Here is a 25,062-nt window from a genome sequence, read left to right as displayed (position 1 = left end):
CACTTCACCAAGGACATGCAGCTCCTTGGACTCCTCCATCACCAGACCATAGCAACACGACGGTTGGAGGAGGAGCACCTCATCTTCCGCCTAGGAACCCTCCAACCACAAGGGATGAACTCAGATTTCTCCAGTTTCCTCATTTCCCCTCCCCCCACCTTGTCTCAGTCAAATCCCTCGAACTCAGCACCGCCTTCCTAACCTGCAATCTTCTTCCTGACCTCTCCGCCCCCACCCCACTCCGGCCTATCACCCTCACCTTGACCTCCTTCCACCTATCGCATTTCCAACGCCCCTCCCCCAAGTCCCTCCTCCCTACCTTTTTATCTTAGCCTGCTGGACACACTCTCCTCATTCCTGAAGAAGGGCTTATGTCCGAAACGTCGATTCTCCTGTTCCTTGGATGCTGCCTGACCTGCTGTGCTTTTCCAGCAACACATTTTCAGCTCTGATCACCAGCATCTGCAGTCCTCACTTTCGCCTCTATGACTCCTCTTAGCCAGCCAAGCTCCTATCTATGTCAACATACTAACCCGTGTGCTTTAATTTTCCACAATAACTTTTGATGTGGCACCTTATTAAATGTGTTCTGGGAATCTAAGTACAATGCATCCCTTTATCACAGCACATGTTACCTCCTCAAAGAACTCCAAGAGATTGGTCAAACATTATTTCATTTTCACAAAGCCATGTTGAGTCTTCCGGATTACCTTAAAACCTATCCAAGGGCCCTATTACAATTTCTCCAATAAGTTTGAATATTTATCTTAGGTTAAGGATCTTGGCCAAATAGTCTTCCCATGTTCTGTCTTTCTCCCCTTTTGACTAAAGACGTTATATACTCACTGTATTCAATCTACTGGATAGTGCCTGACTCAAGGAATTTTGGAAAATTAAAATCAATACATTAACTATCTCAGTAGCCACTTCTTTTACAGCCCTATGTTGAAGTCCGTTAGAATCCAGGCATTGCCAGTCAACAGCTCCAACAATACCACCTCTATGGTGATTATGGGTTTCTCTGTTCCTACCATTTTCTGATTTATTGCTGCTTCTAGATTGTTAATTTTATCCTTTATAATGAGGACTGATGCAAAATACTTCAATTCATCTGTCATTTAGTTATTATTCATAGCTAAGTCTGCAGTTTATCTTTCTTTAGAACCAACATTCACTTTGTTAACTCATACACATTATATATATATATTCACAGAAACACTCAGTTTTTAAACTGCTGGACAACTTTCGTTAGTGTCACAAAGCAGGGAAACAGACGCTTCGGTCCAACTAGTCCATGCTGAATATAATCCCAAACTAAACTAGTCCCACCTGCCTACACTTGGCCCATATCCCTCCAAACTGTTTCTATTCATGTACTTTTCCAAATGTTTCTTTGAACATTGTAATTGTGCCCACGTCCAACACTTTCTCAGAAAGCTGACTCCACACGAGAAACACCCTTGGTATAAAAAGAATTTGCTCATACATTTTCTAAATCTCTCTCTTTTCATATTAAAAAGTATGCCATCTAGTTTTCCTCCAACTAGGGAAAAAAGACATCTACCATTAACTCTATCAATACCCCTCATGATTTTATAAACCTCAATAAAGTCACTCTTCAACCTTCTATGCTGCAGTGAGAAAAAGTCCTAAATTATCCAGACTTTCTTTAAAATTCAAACCTTCCATATCTGGCAGCATCGTGGTAAATCTCTTCTAAACTTTCTCCAGCTTAATATCCTTCCTTATAACTGACCAGACCCTTCTACTCTTAATCTTTTCCCTCCTTGTTAATTTTTAGTCATTCTTTGTTTTTGTTTTAAATATGCTGTCCATTCTTGTGATCTACTACCTTTGTACAATTGAGCTTTCTAAAAAAAACAGTTTGCAATTATCTTTAATATTTCAAGATAACCATGGATGATGGGTCTGCTCCTTGGAAATTTACTGCAATATGACTTTAGTAGCTTATTGCAATATGACTTTAGTAGCTTTAAAACTAAATTACAAAAAAATGGGATAAATGTGATTAAAGCAAGCTTGCAGTCTAATACCCATAACAGACTACAATTGTGCCCAATTCAAATCTAGACATTAATAGCTGAAATTGCACCAACACCCTGGAGTTGTTCAGGGGGAGGTGGGCGCCGCAGGGAGTGGAGTGCATTATTTCTCCCTCCAACTCTATTTTGATTTAGTCCCTACCCTCCCCTTCACTGTTTTTGATCACACAGCACTGCCCTTTGATGTGAAGGGCACCGCTTGTCATTGGCCACTCGGGTGTTTTCCTATCTTCCTGGTGGTGGAAATTGAATAAAGATTCATGCACCTTGTGTCTCTCAGTGTCTCACACCTGCATACACACACCATGGGTGTGGGGGAAAAAATAAGCACTACCGCACTTAGGTGGTAGTGTGGGGGTTAAAAAAAGAAAAAAAAAAGAAAAAAAAATAAACAGGAGATTAGCACTGCCCTTTGTGAAGGGCACTAAAAAAGAGAGAAAGGAAAAAAGAAAGAGAAAAAAAAGAAGAAAAAAATAGCTGAAGTTGCAATCTTATTTATAGAGTGCTCTACAGTTGAGAAGGAGTTGACCTGGGATTCATCAACATTGACTCCAGTGCCGATGAAGTCTCATTCCATCAGACCAAACATGGGTAAAGTTGCCTACTGTTGATCACCACCAACTGCTTTCCACTGCTCAGCTGCCTCACAGCGCTAGGGACCATGGTTCAATTCCAGCCTCGGGTGACTGCCTGTGTGGAGTTTGCACACTCTCCCAGTGTCTGTGGGTTTCCGCTGGGTGCTCCGGTTTCCTCCCACAATCCAAAGATGTGCAGGGTAGGTGAATTGGTCGTGCTAATTTATCCTTAGCATTAGGTGCATTAGTCAGGGGTAAATAGAGGGTAGGGGAATGAGTCTGGGTGGGTTACTCTTTGGAGGGTCGGTGTGGATGTGTTGGGCCAAATGGCCTGTTTCCATGCTGTAGGGAATCTAATCTAATCTGAAAAAACAAACTTCCTCCACATTGAACCTCACTTGGAAGTAGTACTGAGAGTGCAAGTGTAAAGTAGGGTCATTTAATATCCATCAACACTGCTAACTGAGCCATGTCGTGAAGAATATGGATGGTTCAGTAGCCGGTGATGAGTAAAAGAGGAGAAGATACTACTTAACCTCCTCAACAACTACTTGTGTAATAGCATTGGTCAGCCTGACTATCACACATGCCTTGAAGATACCAAATACAGTCTTCACAGTACAGATTCTATTATGTGGTGTGAATGCTACCAGCATCCTAAATAGGCTAAATTCAGAATTGAATTAGCAGTCCAAACCTGTGTATTTTCAAGGTGCAGCGAGCCACCATCTATATCCCCACTGTCCAGTAAATCCCTCACTCTAATCATCGTAAGCCATCCTACTGCCCTCATTTGCTGGATCTAAGTTACTGCCAATCCTCCAACTGAAATATTTCCCTGATATCAAATAAACCAAAATTTTGAACTAATGTAATCTTTAATTTCTTTTATTAATCATGGTTCTTTTCCCTCTCCCTTTGATGTGATGTGGTGTGAATTTAATTGTCAGAAGACATTCTGGGATATCCTGTGGTTTGGGGAGTGGAGTGAGTCGGGGAGAAGGGGGAAGAGAGCAAGTATGCATGGGTCCTGGAGGAATATATCATGTCTGGAGAGATGCCCTTTCTTGGTGCAGGACAGTCATCACTTTGCTGCCGAAGGGGGGATCTCTGTTTAGTAAAGAATTGGTAGCCAGTTTCCCCTCCCCAGCACAGACTACAAAATCTTTGCCAAAGCATTTCTGACTCACCTTACCACCATGCAGTTCCACATGATCCACCCAGACTAGTTCTAAACCATCCTGGTGGCAGAACATCCACAACAACAATCAACCTGATCCGGGAAATGATCCATCATTCCCAAAAGACGGATCAGGATAAGGCATGGGACAGACTGGATCAGGAACCTGCAAGCTTTCTGGTTCAGGGCGTACTTTGTTGTCCGGATCAGATTTCTGTAAGCCGCCATGGAGCGTCGACTGAAGATTAATGGATCCCCGATGGCACACCTGCGCTTTGGATGGGGAGTGCGCCAGGGCTGTCCCTTTTGACCAGCGTAATTCTGTGTGTGTAGAGCCATTTGTGTGCCTTTTGCGTAAGCGAGTGTCAGGTTTCGCTCTCTGTGGATCGAGGCTGAAGACTATGTACGCCGACAATGTGCTCCTCATGTTCAGAGACCCAGGTGACCTGCAGAGGATGCACAAGTATCAGGAGGTCTGTTCTACAGTGTCCTCCGCAAGGATCAACTGGAGCAAGTGTTTGGGACTTCTGGTTGGTCCATGGCAGATGGAACCCAAGTCAGCGGAGCTCTGGTGCTTCACATGGAGTACTACTTACCTCCTCTAGCTGGGAGTCCACCTTTGCCCTGCTGAGGAATCCTGGCCAGGAATTGACATGAGTTGGAATCTAAGGTGGCTGCTTGCTAGCATGCTGGACAAAGAGGGCGGCACGGTGGCTCAGTGGTTAGCACTGCGGCCTTACAGCAGCAGGATCCCAGATTCGATTCCAGCCTCGGGTGACTGTCTGTGTGGAGTTTGCACATTCTCAGTGTCTGCGTGGGTTTCCTCCGGGTGCTCAGGTTTCCTCCCTCAATCCAAAGATGTGCAGGTCAGGTGAATTGGCCATGCTAAATTGCCTGTAATGTTAGGTGCATTAGTCAGAGGGGAACGGGTCTGGGTGGGTTGCTGTTCGGAGGGTCGGTGTGGACTGGTTGGGCCGAAGGGCCTGTTTCCACACTGTAGGGAATCTAATCTAATAGTGTTGTCCTACAGAGCATAAGTGTTGGTCAGAAAACATGTTGGCTGCAATGTTGTGGTATTGGCTGGTCACTTTGATCCCTCCCCGGGTTTGTCACCACCATCCAGGTAAAGCTAGCCTGCTTTTATTTTAGGACAAAAGGCAACACTGGGTCACTGCTGGGGTTCTGATTTTCCTGCTTGATGGTGGTCGGAACCTGGTGTACTTTCATTCCCAGGTAGCGCCTTTCTGCCTTCAGACCCTGCAGCGATACCTTTACCTTGAGACTCCTCCAACGTGGTAGGCCCTGATGACGTACTTCTTCCGTCAGGTGCATGGTCTAAGTTACAACATGTAGTACCTGTTCATGGAGTAGTCTTTTCACCTAAACTCTTCTTCCAGGAATTGCCTGTCCTCTATTTGCACCTGATCACAATCTGAGATACACTTGGCTCGTGCTAGAGCTCTCCCCTTATGGAATTGGTGGCTTTTGTCATGGAGCCACTGCTCAGGAACAGATTCCTCCTCAAGTGTGTGGTTTACGTTGGTCAAGGGAGGAGAGGGAAGCAGGACTGCCCAGAGTTGCGCTGGGTGATGGAGGAGCGGGCTGGATGACGCCGATACAGTTGGCCATGAAAGCGTCAGTCTGTTTCCGGTTCGCGACTGAGCCAGAGTCTGACAGACAAGGAACTTGCTCTGACAACTTATATGCATTTGACTTGGCTCAGGCATGCAAAGGGCTTCTGGTGAACTGACCCCTGACTGTCCAGAATTCAGCATTGGCCTCACACTCCGGACCCCCTCATGACAAGACATCCCACAATGAGCCATTGCAGGGATATCCTTCCACTTAACTTTTGGATGGAAAGGAGGCAGTATCTGTACAGGCTGATGTGGCACACTCTCCACTACTGTATTTTCACCCATTGCTAGGACATGTCTTGGCATAATATTTGGCCGTCCAGCATTGGAGATCCCAAATGAAAAAAATACTCTGTTGGAGTTTTGCATTTACTCAAATTCAATTAAAGTAAATCAATCAATCAATCAATCTAGAAAATAGACATTCAAATCATTCTCATCCTTAAATTAGTAATTAAAAGAACAGGTAGGATGCTAGCAATCAAATATGGTAATTAAATATTATAATCTGCAAGATTTGATTTTTAAAAATCATAAAACAATAAATTCCAGCCCTACATGTCTAAAGAACGTTGAATCACATCTACTTATCTACTTCCATGATTAATCCGTGAAATCTCAAAACATACTAACTTGACAATAATAACATATTAGTTTTTTCAAAAGTTTTTAAAAAAAGCAATGGGAGGTCATGTTGCAGCTGTACATGACATCAGTTAGGCCACTGTTGGAATATTGTGTGCAATTCTGGTCTCCTTCCTCTCAGAAAAATGTTGTGAAACTTGAAAGGGTTCAGAAAAGATTTACAAGAATACTGCCAGGGTTGGAGGATTTGAGCTATGCGGAGAGGCTGAACAGGCTAGGGTGCGTCGAAGGCTGAGGGGTGACCTTACAGAGGTTTACAAAATTATGAGTGGTTTGGATAGGATAAATAGACAAAGTCTTTTCCCTGGGGTGTAGGGAGTCCAGAACTAGAGGGCACAGGTTTTTGGGTGAGAGGGGAAAAGAGATAAAAGCAACCTAAAGGGCAACTTTTTCCACACTGAGGATGGTACGTGTATGGAATGAGCTGCCAGAGGAAGTGGTGGAGGCTGGTACAACTGCAACATTTAAAAGGCATTTGGATGGGTATATGAATAGGAAGGGTTTGCGGGGTTATGGGCTGGATACTGGCAGGTGGGACTAGATTGGGTTGGAATATCTGGTCGACATGGACGGGTTGGACCAAAGGGTCTGTTTCCATGCTGTACATCTCTATGACTCTATGATTCTTGCTTCATTTTGTTCGTGCTCAGTTCTCCAGATTGCACACACGGAAATCTAAGTGAAGCTAATTAGTTCAAATTTGTTAAAAAAAACTTATTGGAGAACATTCTTGATTGGATAGGGTTTCAGTCTCAATTGCGTACAGAAGATTTCCAAAACATACCAATGATTGTCAAGAGGGTTTTTGAAAGCTTATAATCAGCAGGTGACCTTTACAGAAAGATGTTATAACTGAACATATCTCCATTTCGCAAAAAGTTTGTGTGATAGAAATGACAAAACAGCTACTGGATCAAGAGAAATACATTGTCCACAAAAGATGTGTGCACAAAATAATCGAACAAACCGCACCCACTAAATTATTTCAAAGTTGGAGAAAGAACAAAGTACAAGATGTCAAACGCACCTTCGTCAGAGAGGAAATTAAAAAAAGGGTTGCTATTGCTACTGGTACAAAAGATCAGATATGCTGTCATTGAAAATGAAACCAATAGCAGGTTGCTCAAAAATGAGAACACAAGTCTCTTCCGTCCCTATCGAGGTTCTACTTCCTGGAGGGGAACAGTCAGCGTTGGAATTGGCTATTTCTTGAAAGATAGCTGTCGGATGTCGTTCCTAAATTGCAAATTACTGCGAACCTTTTTATTCAAAAGATAAGCAAACTCATATCTGTGCCGTCGCATTTAAACTACGTATTAGTTTGCCTATTCCTCAAACACTAAAATGGAGAACAGATTACATTGTTTTCGCAACTCCACCAGTTTTACACTAAAATCTGTAACGATGTTACTCCTCTAGAACATAGGTTTAATTTGATAACTCACAAGGCTTCTTGGCGTCCTTGATCTTCATAATGCTATTTCGACAGATCCGCGGATAATCTGACAGTCGACCTCGTTTCCCTTTTTGTCCCCAAAAATGCGGATGTTGAACGGGATCAGACAAGGGGTGGCGGCAGGAGGAGGAGGAGGCACGATCGGTCGACAGTAACCCGGCGCTGAATCGGTGAGGCGTCGTTGGATGGAGTCAATCGCCCTTGTGACCAGCACCGATCCTCCCTTCCTGGTCGGAGCGGTAGCTGCCCTTCGAGAAAGACTGCGCTTAGTCCAAGGCGGAATCCGCCTTCCCTTGATGCGGGTAGTTGGAAGGGACAACGACTCAGAAAGAAGGTAAGATGCTGGTCATGGGCTCAATGTCTCCTTATCTCGTCCACATCACCTCTCCTCCTCCTGCCGTAACAACTGCTGATTACAATACCGCCCACATGGGCGCGGCTCCAGCTACATCAAGAAAATTTGCTTTTACCCCGGTTCCGGGCAGCATTCAAATAGAACCTTTCGACGGTCCGCGCGACGTCACCGATGCGCCCTCTGGGCGATGTAGTTCTCCACCCGATATCTGACTCGCAGTTCAGTCCAAAATGGAAACTACAAATCCCAGATGGCTCCGCGATCACTTTCCTCTCCAAATGACAGGTAAGACGTTGAGGGGCGTTCCCCTCGATAAACTCACACGGAAGTAGTGAAGGGAAAGCAAAAAAGTAGAGGCTGCCGAAAGCGGTGTGCATTCTTTAGGAAATCTGTGCAAATGAATGAATGAGTTTTTTTTTGTCCACAAAATGTTAGTAAAAAATATAGAAGCAGGCCATTCAGTATCTCGAGTCCATACCACCCTTTGAAGAGCATTCCCCGACCAACCTCGTCCCTGTTATCCACTTTGCTTTCACATCCCTGAACACAATTTAACATAGCTAATCCAACTAACCTGCATGTTTTATTTCTGTGGGAGCAAATAAGAGCACCCGGAGGAAATCCACCCAGATTTGGGGAGAATATGCAAAATCCACCCCGACAGTCGCTTGAGTGTGAAATCAAGCCCAGGTCCCCGGTGCTGCATATTGCAGCAGTGTTAAACACTGAGCAATATGCTGTCCTAATTTGGATTCAAAGGAAACTGGCGAAATGTTTAATTTGTAGGCTGGAGTTTTGGAAGGGCTTTGAATACATTATAGAAAGTTTAAAAATTGCCAAAGATATCAAATCTGAAGGAAGAGTAAACAGAATACAAATTAACTGCAGCAGGATGTAGATTGACAAAATAGGGTTGGGGCTTCAAAAATGAAGATGCTGAGTATAATGTAGTAAATTTATGCTGAATCTTTGCAAAGCTCTGGTTAGGCCACAATGAGAATATTGTATCTTGTTATGGTCACCATGTTTCAAGGTCCTTGGGAGGTTGTGCAAAAGATTTACCTGAATGATTACAGCTGGGTACTGACAAAGTCAAATTTATTCTGTTTGGAAAAAAAGTTGTTATGACACAGGTTAAACCCCCCCCCCCCCCCCCCCCGCTTAATCTAAACCAGCATCACAATTGGTTTGCCCCATCTGTGAAGATTCAAAGGCCAAGAACTATTTAAAATAAAAATTAACTTTTTTTCTTCAAGTTTAACAGAATAATTAACTAACAACTCCTTCATCTAACTTATCTTTTACTTTCCCTTCTATAATGCTAGTCTGATAGAGCCCCTGAGTAAGATTTACCAAGAATTCAAATTTCAAAACCAGGCAGCTGTTGAATCTTCCCTTTGTATCTTCTTTTGTAGATTTTCTTCTTCTTTGGAATTTCTGTTTCATAGGTGATTGGTAGACAAAGTACCTTTATTTGTCCTATTTTCTGGGCACTCTGGATATGTTGGTGGCTTAGCAGTTCTCCTCTCGACTGTTCAATTTTTCCTGGTCTTGTGCACCAAAGCATCATTAGTTTTTAATATTGTCAATATACTAAATTCAAACTTGATTGGAGGTTGGTATTTGGTCTATAACTTAAATTGGTTGGCCGAATTTGAATTTGCTTTTGTCTCCAGACAACCCAGCCAGTGCTAGCTAATCTGAACCAAAAGTTACATTGTAAATTTTCTAGCACTCTGTGTGCTTCTCTAAGTCTTTGCTGGCTTTCAACTTTCTTAAAGGTGCAGTATCCCTTACACCTTCATAACAAAGTTGAGGTAAGTTTTACAGAGATTTACAAGATTTTCACAGTTGTGGATAAGGTAGACAAATAAGAACCTCTTCCCACGAGCTGAAGTTACTTAGGGTCATGTGGGAAACAAAAGCTCACTCACTTTAATAATTTCAGTCCGAGACAAATATCTGAATCCGCCATTTATTTATACACCTATAGGTGGGTGCTTTGTCTCATTACCAGGTAAGGCAATGACAAAATGCACACTAAATCCAACAAACTCTCGAAATTTATACAGTTTGAATCCCCATATTTTTCCTTATTCCATTGTTTGTTCCCTGCTTCGCTTACGTCACAGATTTCCTTAAGACTGATCCCACCACTTCTGTTTATCCTGTCTTGTCCGTGACAAACTCTTATCTCTGACTCCCATAAGGGTGTTTGATGTCAGTCTATTGTAGATTATTGATTAGGCATATCTTTTTTTCTATCAGCATCTATTTCCATCCAGAGGCCACTTTGACCTCTTTAATTAGGGTTTGTTCATGTGTCTCTGTGCAAGCGAGGAGAACAGATGTTTTCCTGTTTGCCCATATATCCACCATTGTTCTGTATTCACGTCTCATGCTAACATATCCTTTCTTTTTGCTGAATATGTATTTTCTCATTCCTGTTCTGTATCAGAATTTATACTTGCAGAAATAACATTAATTCATTTATATCCCACAATTTCCCCTTTTTCTTTTCATTACTATCTGTTATCTTCTGCATTTTTGTCTCTCTTTTTTTAAACATTATTCCCAAAATTCGCAAGCATCATTTCAGAAATTTCATCCATCTTAGTCTCACTCATCTTATTATTTAGTTGATAAAGTTCCTCTGTCTGATTCCCCTCAGGGGCATTCGTTTCACCAAGGCTGTTTCAATCAGCCTCTGGGTGAGCCCTCGTATACAGGGTATGACACAACAGCCAATGGCCACTAATACCCCGACTACTACTATCAGGGAAGTAAGGATAAAAACCACCACCCCCTTTCTCTGCTAAAATCATATCAAGGGCTATTTTGTTTTCCCATGCTATCCTACTTGTCGCATCAAGCTGTTCTGATATTCCTTTAACCGCCTCTCTTGTATAATTTATAAATCGCTGTTGATTATAAAAAAATGTAATTTATCCAATCTACATTTTTATTAATTGTTGCCCACCAAAAGAGAGCTGACTCAAAGCCTGCTGCAATCTGGTTACGAGCCTTGAATTCATCAGGTACTCCCCTAGGAACTCCTACCGAATCAAGATAAATCCTGTCATCAAAAGAAGTATCTAACAGTAATCTCTTACCCCTTCTCTTTTTCCCTACTATCTTTTCCTTCTCAAATGCCAAGGTAAATGGAATTGCCAATTGTACAATTGCGCATATCCCTTTCCAATCCGGAGGTAGGGTGGGTCTCAATATTTTTCCTCCACAGTATCACCACAGATCCGCTCGGGGAACCTTTAATGCTGAGTAGTTCCCTCCCTTCTCCGTTTCGGTAACATTCTTAATCTCTGTACATAATTTCAGCTCCCCCAAATCTCTCGACCGACTCGTACCTCGCCTGTGCACACATGACGTGTGATTTCCAACTGCGGCGGAAAATGTGGGGGGAACTTTTGCATCTTTCTCCTCCAAGGGAGGGAACATCAGAGGTACAATTCCTATCATTCCATGCAGTCTCATCCTGGTACAGGGCTATCATACATTTCATGCCCTTCTTGTCTCGCTTCCACCCGAGCGGAAAGGGAACCACCTGGGTCACTGGCTTACCGGAGGCACATGCATAGCAATTGCTTTTGTTCAGACTTTTTACAGTATACTTTACCCATTCAACCCAGGCATTTGCATCCCCGTACCCAGTCTCTATCTCGACGGTCTGTTTCAAGTCTTTTACCTCTATAATTTTTAATACTTTAGGATCATCGGGAGGGGTGAAATGTTGTATCTCATTACCCAGTAATTCTACCCGTTTTCCCTGTCCTACGCTAATTCGAAAACAACAGCCCACAAACTCCTTCCCATTTGCTTTCATTTCAATCCCAAATGTTTCATTTAATTGTACCTCATAAGTGCCACCTCCCAAAACTGCTTCGTGCCATGTGGTTTTCCTTATCGTTAAATATATGGGGTTACACTTTTTATCGGGACAATCGGTGCTGGTCGAAAGGGGGCCCGGTGTATTGTGACAAGACCATTATACCAGGTACCATCCCCGAGGCCATCCCCATAGGACTTAAGATGTATCTCTGAGTTGCGGTATTGTCTCTGATTAGCTACATTCCCACAATTTACTAAGCTACATACATCAGTGTCTATTACTTGTGGATTATCAGACTCAGGAACCATTAATAATACATATGAAAATGATATGTGACAAAATCCCAATACGAAGAGGGCTAGCATCATAACTCTAAGCATTCCCAGTATTCTGATCATTATGCTAAAACACAAAAAGGCTTAATATACAATCTTACAGAAATAATCCCGCGCTCGCGTCGCCACTGTATAGTCAGTTACTCAAAGTCTCTTTAGTCTGAGTTTCAGTGGGTCTTGCGTTGATTCGGCTGTCCAGACTTCTTCCTCAACTGGAGGGTCCACTGGCCCTTTGATCCAAGTATAATGAGTCCAGCCTTTTTCCGCCGTCCTTATTGCCGTTTCGGTAGTCAAAAGAGCCTGACACGGCCCTTCCCAGTCTGGCTGCCGCTTAGTCTCTGTCCATGATTTTATTAAGACCCAATCTCCTGGCCGGATGGGATGAACAGCAAATTCAAGGGGCGGAGTCTGTGCCAATAGACCCTGTTTTCTGAGGAAAGATAAAGAGGAGGACAAGTCCAGTATATACTTCTTTAAAAACAAATCTTTAGTTTCGGGAATTGGCAATTCTCCCTGTGTTCCCAGATAAGGTAATTCAAATAAGATTTCATAGGGGGATAGTCCCAAATCTTTCGTCCGCCAAGGGACAAGCCCAAAAGGCATCCTTTAAATCTATCACACCAAACCATTTGTGATCATGAGGGATCTTACTTAATAACGTGTAGGGGTTTGGCACCACTGGGTGCCTGACCTGTACTATCCGATTTAATGTTCTCAAATCCTGCACCAATCGATAAGTGCCATCAGATTTCCGCACTGGTAGAATTGGGGTATTATAAGGAGACATACATGGTTCCAATAGTCCATCTCTAATTAGTCCCTCAATTACTGGCTGCAGTCCTCGTTTACCTTCTATGGAAATAGGATATTGTCGTTCACAGATAACGTCTCCTTTTCGTTTTAAATTTATTGTAAGGGGAGGGATCTGTAGTTTTCCACGATTCCCTTCTCTAGCCCATACAATAGGGTCTATCTTTCTCTCTGCATCCTCTGTCTACATCGCCAGTTGTACAACTAATTCTTTTTCCTGAATTCCAATCTCCAGTCCTAAAAGGATGAACCCTGAGGACCCAGTGGCACAGGGTCTTTTGAAAGTACATTTTGTGACAAGAGCATGGCCAGCTATACAGAGAAAGAAAACAGAAGGTGAAAATGATGGTAGCTACGGTTGATGAGGTAATTAAGGGGAGAATGGAACCCAGTAAGTTACTTCCTATATCAGGGATATACAGCAGTTCCCCTGTAACCCTACCTTTAGGATCTTCTATCATCATAGGTTCAAATAGTGGAACAGTAAATCATCCCCGAAACAGTAATTGACCGTGTTAACATTTCTACTTTCTTTGGTTTAAAATTCAGCGATGACCGTGCTGCCCCCGTATCTACTAGGAAGACTGCCTCTTCCCTACAGGGTCCCACCTTCAAGTTTATCAAGGGTTCCTGGTGGGCCCCTGAGGGCAGGAACCCCTGACACCCCTATTCTTCATCATAATTCATAAGCGGAATTGCCTTTTCTTCCCTTTGTAGATCAGGACACTCCCGCTTAAAATGCCCTATCTTTCCATAATAATAGCATCCTGCCTGTAGCGACTTCCATCTCTGCCCCTGTCGCTCAAACCCTCTATCAAATGTTCCCCCTTGTCCTCTCCCTCTTCCTCTTCCTCTCTGTCCTACATGCTGCCTCCCGCCGCTCCGGTTGCCCACTATTGGTTCCATTCTCCCCTTAATTACCTCATCAACCGTAGCTACCATCATTTTCACCTTCTGTTTTCTTTCTCTGTATAGCTGGCCATGCTCTTGTCACAAAATGTACTTTCAAAAGACCCTGTGCCACTGGGTCCTCAGGGTTCATTCCAGAGTATTTTCGCATTGAGTCCCTTAATCTTTGCAAGAAAGCTGAGGGAGTCTCATCTTTCTCCTGTCTAATTTCAAAGGCTTTAATCAAATTCTGTGACTTCGGAACTGCCTCTCTTATTCCTTTTAGAATCAGGTCTTTCAATTCCCTCATTTCTTCTCTATGCTCTGGGTTTTGGTTTTCCCACTGGGGGTCTCTGAGGGGAAACTTCACCTCTCCCTGTCCAGCATCCCCATCTCCAATCGGGTGTTCCCTGTCCCATATTTTAATGGCAGCTCCTCATATAAGTCCCCTTTCCTCCCCAGTAAATAGTATATTCAAAATAGACATTAATTCAGCCCAGGTATACAGACTGGGCCCCAAAAATTGATCAATTTGTTCAGACAATCCCACCGGATCCTCAACCAGGACCTTCATTTCCTTTTTAAATGTTCTGACCTCCCCACTGGTGAGGGGGGGCACTTACAAACCCAATCTCTTTGTCCCCTATGGGTACCTCCCAAAGGGGATAAGTCGTTACGTTTTTCCCCTTTTTCTTTTTTTAAAGAAATATTGCAATATTTCTAGCTCCCCATAACTTCAAACACCAATTCATCAATTCATGCTTGACTAACCTTCAAAGCCTGTTCCTAACTTATAAATATATTTATATATATTTACGTTCATTTCTTCAGTATTTAATAGTCAAAATGCAAAATGCATACAGTTCCCAATTTTGCAATTCACTGTGATTACCCAGTTTTAGTCCTTTAATTTAGATCCAGAATTAGTTTTCTTAAATAGTCCTGACCAATCATTGCTCAATTACAATACTATAGGTCGTAAAATAATCAGAGCTTGCCTTAAAAGAATTTGTCTACTCAAGTTTTTTTTTAAAAAAACAACTTCTAATGCATGAACAATGGCTGAATCCAAGGTCACAGATATTAACCATAGAATTTTGCTTTTACTACAATCTAATGTTGAACTGAAACTTCAACTGTCCTCCATTAATCGCTGTTATGTAAAGATAAAAGAGATTAGTTAGAAACTGATAGTAAGGCAGTCATGATCTGTAAAAAGAACAGGAGTTATCATTCCTTTTTTTTCTCTTCATAATCACAATAGAATCCTTAACCTTAAAAGAAATCATGTTAAGTTTCCATAACAAAATCAGATTGAAAACAGTCCTGGAACACAAGCTCCAGGGAATAAAACACAAACATTCAATCACCAACAAACAAATGTTCACTCAAACCAAATCACAAAGGGTTAAACTTCCTACCAGCTGTACAGCTCTTTTCATTCTCTCTCTCTCTCACACACACTCTCTCTCTCTCTCTCTCTCTCTCTCTCTCTCGCACATTGACATATAAACTCAGATATTCACAAACCCAGTCTTCGTCCGATCTGTACTTTGGCCAGAAGACAGCGGGACGAAGAATGGAGTCCTTAGTCCATACAAAGCAACAATATTTAATCATCTTTCTCCCTTGTACAAGTATTATTTTGCCAATTTCCACAACATCCTGCCCAAAGAACTTTCCGGAGGAATGTTGTAAGGGACCCCGCCTCCATTTCCATTGCCTTTTCCTTACTTTGTTTCCCAGGAGGCTTTTTCCTTACCCACAGCGAAAGCCATAGTGAGTTCCTTCGTTAGTCCCTTATTAACTACTAAAACTCAATCCCGGCCACCAAGGCAATATTTAAAAGTCAGTTTTCTTACCTTGGTCTGTGCACAGTGTTGCCTGGCCCCTTTTGTCACCGTATTTTCTATCGAGCTCCTATCACTGTCTGATTCAGATGTCTCTCTTATAGGATTCACATCAGTCACCCAAGGGAGCAGACCAAACCGGGGCACGAGACCGTTCCTCAATGGGGAACGGGACGCGTCTTCCCAGTGTCCAAGGCCAGCCACTCCCCCCGGTGATGGAAGAAAATCCCGGACACGAGCCCCCAATTGTGAGAAACAAAAGCTCACTCACTTTAATAATTTCAGTCCGAGACAAATATCTGAATCCGCCATTTATTTATACATCTATAGGTGGGTGCTTTGTCTCATTACCAGGTAAGGCAATGACAAAATGCACACTAAATCCAACAAACTCTCGAAATTTATACAGTTTGAATCCCCATATTTTTCCTTATTCCATTGTTTGTTCCCTGCTTCGCTTACGTCACAGATTTCCTTAAGACTGATCCCACAACTTCTGTTTATCCTGTCTTGTCCGTGACAAACTCTTATCTCTGACTCCCATAAGGGTGTTTGACGTCAGTCTATTGTAGATTATTGATTAGGCATATCTTTTCTTCTATCAGCATCTATTTCCATCCAGAGGCCACTTTGACCTCTTTAATTAGGATTTGTTCCTGTGTCTCTGTGCAAGCGAGGAGAACAGATGTTTTCCTGTTTGCCCATATATCCACCATTGTTCTGTATTCACGTCTCATGCTAACATATCCTTTCTTTTTGCTGAATATGTATTTTCTCATTCCTGTTCTGTATCAGAACTTATACTTGCAGAAATAACATTAATTCATTTATATCCCACAGGTCACAACCTTTTAAGGTTTTGCGAAAAAGATACAGAAAGAATATTGTGGAGTGTAGTCATTATGTAGTGAGTGACAATTGACCTGGAACCCACTTTGAGTGTACTGGAAGTACAGACAACAAATGATTTCAAATGACAATTGAATGGGCACTTTGGAGTTTTACGACATGGCAGTGAATCCTTCTGCTAATTAAACCAAACACACAGAAAAGCTCACCTCACCTTGTAATCTGTTAAAGTATAAGTGACAGAGAACTACCCAAATTTCAATATTTAAAGAAAAACGTAACAGTTTTATTGTTTAACTCCAAAAGAGAACATTAAACAACAACTATTTACAACTCTAAACCTCCTTTCCCTTAAAGACTTATTATCTACCTACCACTCTATAACAATATACTGATCTGATAAAATTCCTATCAAACTTACAGCAAATCAATTTTCGTCTTCAGTCTTCTCTTGCAAAAATGTTTCATATGAGAAAAGGAGAGAGAGTTTGTGGCCATCTGTATGACAATGGCATGTGGTGCTCTTTCTCTAGCTAACTGTCCAAAATGCCTACTTTTGATTCCCAAAAACATTGGATTGTCTCATTGATTCAATGTTGTCAAAACAGTAAAATGCAACCTCAATTCCATTTTAGTATCTTGGGGCTTAATTTAAACTGATTGGTTAAATTCGAACTGCTGTGAAAACATAGCAACCAAGCTCAGATATTTGTTTCACAGCCAAATGTTACATACTTTCAGTTTTCCAGCACATGCAATGACTGCTATTGCTCACATGACAGGTGCCTGCAATGACTCTCTTCAACTTCATAACAGTGGAAATAAGCTTACAGCCCAATGGAGCTTCCATAGGGGAATGAAACTGAATGGATCTCACAATGGAGAACTATCATAGATAAAGTCAGCTGATAAATGTGCCATAACTGACTCAATGATGAGTATTTTGAGATGAGCCTGACACTGGCAAAGAAGGGAAGGGGGCAGAATAGAAAACTACTTGTGGTAGGGGACTTGATAGTTAGGGGAATCGACAGGAGATTTTGTGGTCAGGATTTGGATTACCGGAAGGTATGTTGCCTCCCTGGTGCCAGTGTCCGGGACGTCTCTGATCGGGTGTATAAGGTTCTAAAAGGGGAGGGTGAACAGCCAGAAATCGTGTTACATATTGGCACTAATAATATAGCCAGAAAAAAGATTGAGGATATAAAAAGTGATTTCAGGGAGTTAGGATGGAAGCTGCAAAGCAGGACGAACAGAGTAGTGTTCTCTAGTTTACTACCGGTGCCACGAGATAGCGAGGCAAGTAACAGGGAGCGGGCGCAGCTTAACACGTGGCTGCGCAGCTGGTGTAAGAGGGAGGGCTTCAGATATGTAGATAATTGGGATGCCTTCTGGGGAAGGTGGGACCTGTACAAGAAGGACAGGTTGCATCTGAACTGGAAGGGGACCAATGTCCTGGGTGGAAGGTTTGCTCGAGTAGTTCAAGAGGGTTTAAACTAGTATGGCAGGGGGGTGGGAACCTGAGCTGTATACCAGAGGTGAGAGTTGATGAAGATGAGGCAATAGCAAGAGGTAGACCAGCTAGTGGGAAGGATTTTCCTGGGAAGGAACCAAGGGATCAGTTAAAGTGTGTTTGCTTTAACGCAAGGAGTATCAGGAATAAAAGTGATGAACTTAGAGCATGGATCAGTACCTGGTGCTATGATGTTGTGGCCATAACAGAGACATGGGTTTCTCAGGGGCAGGAATGGTTGCTGGATGTTCCAGGGTTTATAGCATTTAAAAAGAATAGGGAGGGGGGGAAAAAGAGGAGGGGGTGTGGCACTACTCAGAGAGGGTATCACAGCTACAGAAGCTTCCATTATGGAGGAAGATCTGCCTACTGAGTCAGTATGGATGGAAATTAGGAACAGCAAGGGAGCAGTCACTGCGTTAGGGGTTTACTACAGGCCCCCCAATAGCAGCAGGGAGATTGAAGAAAGCATAGGTCGGCAGAATTTGGAAAAGTGTGGACATCGTAGGGTTGTTGTAATGGGTGACTTTAACTTTCCCAATATTGAGTCGAACCTCCTTCGAGCAGATGATTTGAGTGGAGCTGTTTTTGTAAAGTGTGTTCAGAAGGGTTTCCTAACTCAGTACGTTGACAGGCCGACGAGGGGAGAGACCATTCTAGACTTGGTGCTCGGAAACGAGCCGGGGCAGGTATCAGATCTTGTGGTGGGAGAGCATTTTGGTGATAGTGACCACAACTGCCTCACATTCTACATAGCTATGGAGAAGGAGAGGATTAGGCAAAATGGGAGGATATTTAATTGAGGAAGAGGAAACTATGATGCGAATAGACATGAGTTAGGAAGCATGGACTGGGAGCAATTGTTCCATGGTAAAGGCACTATAGACTTGTGGAGACTGTTTAAGGAACAGTTGTGAGTGTGATGAATAAATATGTGTGGTGTAAAATTCCAAGCAGTGGAATGTGGTGAAACGGTTAAAAATTATGTCCCAATACATGTGTGAATCTAACCGGAATGGAGGTGTTGCTTAGTCCCGTGTGAATCTTCTTATCTGTATGTAACCAGAATGGAATGTGTTTTTTAGCCTTGCTCTGCTGTTCACATGAATGTTTATATCTGGAAAAGAGTATATCAGCTGGAAAAGTCTCCAGTTCGGTGAGTCTGCTCCGGGGTTACGTTTAACCGCCGAGCGTGGGTTGTTGGCAACCGCTCTACGAGAACTGACGGCTCCCAGTTTTGGTAACATGTAGAGTGAGTATAAGCCAGACCCGTTGTTTGGACCTGGTTGTGGCGACGATGCGGGGAATAAAATGCCCATATTCTAGCAGACTCGCCTCTTGGTCGTTTGTTCTGTGTCAGACTACTCTCCTACGAACCTGACCTTGAGAATTTTTTAAAACAATATGTCCCTCTGAGACAGGCAAGAAGGGGTAAGATAAAGGAATCTTGGATGACGAGAGCGGTGGAGCTTCTCGTCAAAAGGAAGAAGGTAGCTTACATAAGGTGGAGGAAGCTAGGGTCAAGCTCAGCTCTAGAGGATTACAGGCAGGCGAGGAAGGATCTCAAAAATAGTCTGAGGAGAGCCAGGAGGGGGCATGAGAAAGGCTTGGCAGAATGGATTAGGGAGAACACAAAGGCATTTTACATTTATGTGAGGAATAAGAGAATGGTCAAAGAAAGCGTAGGGCCGATCAAGGATAACATAGGGAACTTGTGTGTGGAGTCTGAGGAGGTAGGGGAAGCCCTAAATGAGTTTTTTGCTTCTGTCTTTACAAAAGAAACGAACTTTGTAGTGAATGAAACCGTTGAAGAGCAGGTGTGCATGCTGGAATGGATAGAGATAGAGGAAGCTGATGTGCTAAAAATTTTGTCAAACATTACGATTGACAAGTCGCCAGGCCCGGACCAGATTTGTCCTCGGCTGCTTTGGGAAACGAGAAATGCAATTGCTTCGCCACTTGCGAAGTTCTTTGCATCCTCGCTGTCCACTGGAGTTGTACCTGAGGACTGGAGAGAGGCAAATGTAATTCCTCTCTTCAAGAAAGGAAATAGGGAAATCCCCAGCAATTACAGACCAGTAAGTCTCACGCCTGTCATCTGCAGGGTGTTAGAAAGGATTCTGAGGGATAGGATTTATGACCATCTGGAAGAGCATGGCTTGATTAAATGCAGTCAACACGGCTTTGTGAGGGGCAGGTCATGCCTCACAAACCTTATCGAGTTCTTTGAGGATGTGAGTAGAAAAGTTGAAGAGGGTCGAGCTGTGGATGTGGTATATATGGACTTCAGCAAGGCATTTGATAAGGTTCGAGCTGAAAATGTGTTGCTGGAAAAGCGCAGCAGGTCAGGCAGCATCCAAGGAACAGGAGAATCGACGTTTTGGGCATAAGCCCTTCTTCAGGAAGGTTCAGGAATGGGATACAGGGGAAATTAGCTGTCTGGATATGGAATTGGCTGGACAACAGAAGACAGCGTGTGGTAGTAGAAGGAAAATATTCTGCCTGCAAGTCAGTGATGAGTGGTGTTCCACAGGGCTCTGTCCTTGGGCTTCTACTGTTTGTAATTTTTATTAATGACTTGGATGAGGGGATTGAAGGATGGGTCAGCAATTTTGCAGATGGGCTGAGAGGTGGCAGATGGAGTTCAACCTGGATAAATGCGAGGTGATGCATTTTGGAAGGTCGAATTTGAAAGCTGAGTACAGGATTAAGGATAGGATTCTTGGCAATGTGGAGGAACAGAGGGATCTTGGTGTGCAGGTACATAGATCCCTTAAAATGGCCACCCATGTGGGCAGGGTTGTTAAGAAAGCATATGGTGTTTTGGCTTTCATTAACAGGGGGATTGAGTTTAAGAGTCGTGAGATCTATAAAACTTTGGTTAGACCGCACTTGGAATACTGCGTCCAATTCTGGTCGCCCTATTATAGGAAAGATGTGGATGCTTTGGAGAGGGTTCAGAGGAAGTTTACCAGGATGCTGCCTGGACCGGAGGCCTTATCTTATGAAGAGAGGTTGACTGAGCTCGGACTTTTTTCATTGGAGAAAAGGAGGAGAGGGGACCTAATTGAGGTATACAAAATAATGAGGCATAGGTAAGAGTCGATAGCCAGAGACTATTTCCCAGGGAAGAAATGACTAACACGAGGGGTCATAGTTTTAAGCTGGTTGGAGGAAAGTATAGAGGGGATGTCAGAGGCGGGTTCTTTACACAGAGAGCTGTGAGAGCATGGAATGCGTTGCCAGCAGCAGTTGTGGAAGCAAGGTCATTGGGGACATTTAAGAGACTACTGGACATGCATATGGTCACAGAACTTTGAGGGTGCATACATGAGGATCAATGGTCAGCACAACATCTTGGACTGAAGGGCCTGTTCTGTGCTGTACTGTTCTATGTTCTATGTTCTGATATTTGCTGTGTGTTGTTGAAACGATCCACTGCTGATATCACTTAAAACTTTTAAAACTCTTCAAGAATATGTCTTGAAATCTGGATTCTTACAAAGTTGAATAGTAGAGCAGCAATATGATTGCCCAAGAAGATATGAATGTATTAAATATCAACGCTTATAATCCTCTTGCATTGCGTTAACGGCTGTACCTTGGATTTGGTGGTGCAAGAAAAGGAGTGAGGTTTCATGGTTTGACTGTTAGCTAAACCACAAAATTCCTTGTAGCAACATATCACATGACAAGCAAAGTGAACATTATCTATTTATAAATACTAAAAAGTGTAATATTTTCCTGCTATTTTATGTATGCTTCATTTATTTTCTCATCCTGATTGATAATATAACATTATCAGTTATGTTTATAGTGATGCAATGATATTTGCTTTGCCTCATATGCTGGATTTCATTGACTGTGATTGCACAAATTACCCCAAGATGGTTACAGGGAATTAAAGAGTATGATCACCGATCCAAGAGAAAAGGGATTTGGAGAGATAGGTGTGAAAAGGAATACAAGAATAGATGAAGTTGAAAAGCAAGATGGTGAAGCAATTTTATGACAAAGAAAGTGTTGTCAAGAGACCTGAGCTGTTAATATAGGTAAGGCAATAAGACAGTGTCTGAAGGTGGAGTAAAATTTAAAAGTAACCACAGCTGCCAGATGGTTATTGTGAAGAGGAACCTTACATTGAATTGCCTGCTGTTGTAGCTATGGTCCTCTGGCAGTTGTGGATGGAGTTCTGTGATAAAATTGTTATGGACCAGACCAGACCCCTCACTATTTTAAGAAGGTAGCCTACACCCTAAATAAAATTCCGTGGATGCTGTAAATCAGAAGCAAATACAGAAGTTGTTGGAATAGCTCAGCAGGTCGAGCAGCATCTGTGAAGAGAAATCAGAATTAACATTTTGGGTCCAGTGACCTTTCCTCAGAACTGATGGTAGGCTAGGAAAATGTTGATTTGTAAGCAGAAGGTAGGGTGGGGGGAGGGGTAAGGAGTAAACGACGGGTAGGGATAGAGCCCAAAGAGAGAGAAGAATGGTTGGTCAGAGAAAGGAATCGATAATGATCTGGACAGGAGGGTGAATAGCTGTTAATGGAGACTGTTAGTCGCTAACAATAGGTAGTGTGACTCTCAGCATGCAAACATTCACTGCAACGTTCTGTTTCAGTTTATTTATTCCTGCGACTGAACACTTCTACCATTCTTCATCAAACTCAGGACAAAGCATCAGCAATTACATTTTCTTGTCCTGCCACATGTATAATTTTCAAATTGAATGGCTGCAATAATAAGCTCCATCTAAACAGGCTGGAACTTTTGTCCTTAAATTTCTCCAAAACTTTGAATTATGATCTGTATATTCAATTGTGTCAGACATATTACTGGCAATATAAATATTAAATGTTATAACGCCAACATCAAGCTCAAGGTTTCCTTCTCAGTTGTGAAATACTTTTGTTGAGTATTCAATTTTCTAGAAAATACCCATGTTTTCATCAATTCTTGCACAGCACTGACACCCACATCACTCACATCGATTGTCACCTTGAAAGACTGCGTAATTAGATGTGGCTAATACAGGCAGTGATTAACACAGCTTTCAGGCTGTCAAATGCCTTCTGACAGTCTGCAGTCCGCTGAAATTTTCTGCACCTCTTCAGTAATTCAGTCAGTGGAGTAACGACACTGCTAAAATTTGGTACAAACTTCCAGTTAAGTCTATTGGATCCCAGGAATTATAGTGCTGTTCTCTTTGTAGATGGTATGGAAACTCCCCAATAACATTTGTTTTCCTATCCCGTGAGGCCATCTATTTATGTCCGATAACATAGCCTAGGAACGTGATTTGGGCTTTTGCAAAATTGCTCCTAGCCAGATTGATCACCAAACCTGCATTGCAAAGTTAATCAAACAATTCCAAAAAAATGCTACAACTGTTTCTTATATGTGTGACTAAAAATCGCCAGGTCGTCAATGTACACCACACAATTAGTTAATCCAGAAATGACTTTATTGGTTAGTCTTTGAAATGTGGCTGGCACATTTTTCATACCAAATGGTATGTCTTTAAATTAGTATAGCTCATCTGGTGTCACAAATGCCACAATTGTCTTCGCTCTTTCAGATAAAGGTAACTGCCAGTATTCTCTGAGTAAGTGCAGCTTAGAGTCATAGAGTCATAGAGATGTACAGCATGGAAACAGACCCTTTGGTCCAACCCGTCCATGCCAACCAGATATTCCAACCCAGCCTAGTCCCACCTGGCAGCACCCAGCCCATCTCCCTCCAAACCCTTCCTATTTGTGTACCCATCCAAATGCCTTTTAAATGTTGCAATTGTACTAGCCTCCACCACTTCTTCTGGCAGCTCATTCCATACACGTACCACCCTCTGCTTGAAGAAGTTGCCCCTTGGGTCTCTTTTATATCTTTCCCCTCTCACCCTAAACCTATGCCATTTAGTTCTGGACTCCCCCACCCCAGGGAAAAGACTTCGTCTATTTATCCTATTCATGCCCCTCATAATTTTGTAAACCTCTATAAGGTCACCCCTCAGCTTCCGACACTCCAGGGAAAACAGTCCCAGCCTCTCCATATAGCTCAAATCCTTCAACACTAGCAACATCCTTGTAAATCCTTTCTGAACCCTTTCAAGTTTCACAACATCTTTCTGATAGAAAGGAGACCAGAATTGCATGCAATATTACAACAGTGGTCTAAACAATGTCCTGTACAGCTGCAACATGACCTCCCAACTCCTGTACTCAATACTCTGACCGACAAATGAAAGCATATCAAACACTTTCTTCACTATCCTATCTATCTGCGACTCCACTTTCAAGGAGCTATGAACCTGCACTCCAAAGTCTCTTTGTTCAGCAACACTCCCTAGGACCTTACCATTAAGTGTATAAGTCCTGCTAAGATTTGCTTTCCAAAAATGCAGCACCTCACATTTATCTGAATTAAACTCCATCTGCCACTTTTCAGCCCATTGGCCCATCTGATAAAGAACCTGTTGTAATCTGAAGTAACCTTCTTCGCTGTCCACTACACCTCCAATTTTGAGTGTCATTTGCAAACTTACTAACTGTACCTCTTATGCTTACATGCAATTCATTTATATAAATGACAAAAAGTAGTGGACCCAGCACCGATCCTTTTGGAACTCCACTGGTGACAGGCCTCCAGTCTGAAAACAACCCTCCACCACCACCGTCTGTCTTCTACCTTTGAGCCAGTTCTGTATCCAAATGGCTAGTTCTCCCTGTATTCCATGAGCTCTAACCTTGCTAACCAGTTTCCCATGGGCAACCTTGTTGAATGCCTTACTGAAGTCCACATAGATCACATCTACCACTCTGTCCTCATCAATCCTCTTTGCTACGTCTTCAAAAAACTCAATCAAGTTTGTGAGACATGACTTCCCACGCACAAAGCAGTATATATTGCTTGTCCCACCTTCTTGATGTAGTTTTCCAAATATGGAATGAGATATGAATTTGACTTTGTAACTGCACTGATATTGCAATAGTCCACACACAATTCTTAGATACCATCTAGTTTTAAATGCAGAGTGTTCATAAAAAGAAGATTGCATT

General features: G+C 42.6%; 1 protein-coding gene across 3 annotated transcripts in view; it reads right to left on the bottom strand.

The window, feature by feature from the left end:
* Positions 1 to 8,075, bottom strand: part of LOC122556766 (pantothenate kinase 3) — a 121,560-nt gene extending 113,485 nt beyond the window's left edge. The window contains exon 1 of one of the 3 annotated variants that reach the window (XR_015759817.1): positions 7,546 to 8,070. Coding sequence is in view for 2 of the 3 variants with exons in the window: in XM_043703895.2 (XP_043559830.1) it covers positions 7,546 to 7,573 (28 nt within the window). In the remaining variant the exon portion in view is untranslated. Of the gene's footprint in view, positions 1 to 7,545 lie in introns of all 3 variants that reach the window. The other 2 variants (XM_043703895.2, XM_043703896.2) reach the window with 2 other exon arrangements.
* Positions 8,076 to 25,062: the final 16,987 nt, after the last annotated feature.

Source organism: Chiloscyllium plagiosum, unplaced genomic scaffold (assembly GCF_037043375.1).
Source record: "Chiloscyllium plagiosum isolate Xiang-an unplaced genomic scaffold, Cpla_swu_hap1 HiC_scaffold_16, whole genome shotgun sequence".
Taxonomy (NCBI): Eukaryota; Metazoa; Chordata; class Chondrichthyes; order Orectolobiformes; family Hemiscylliidae; genus Chiloscyllium; species Chiloscyllium plagiosum.
This window is presented reverse-complemented; position numbering and strand designations above follow the sequence as displayed.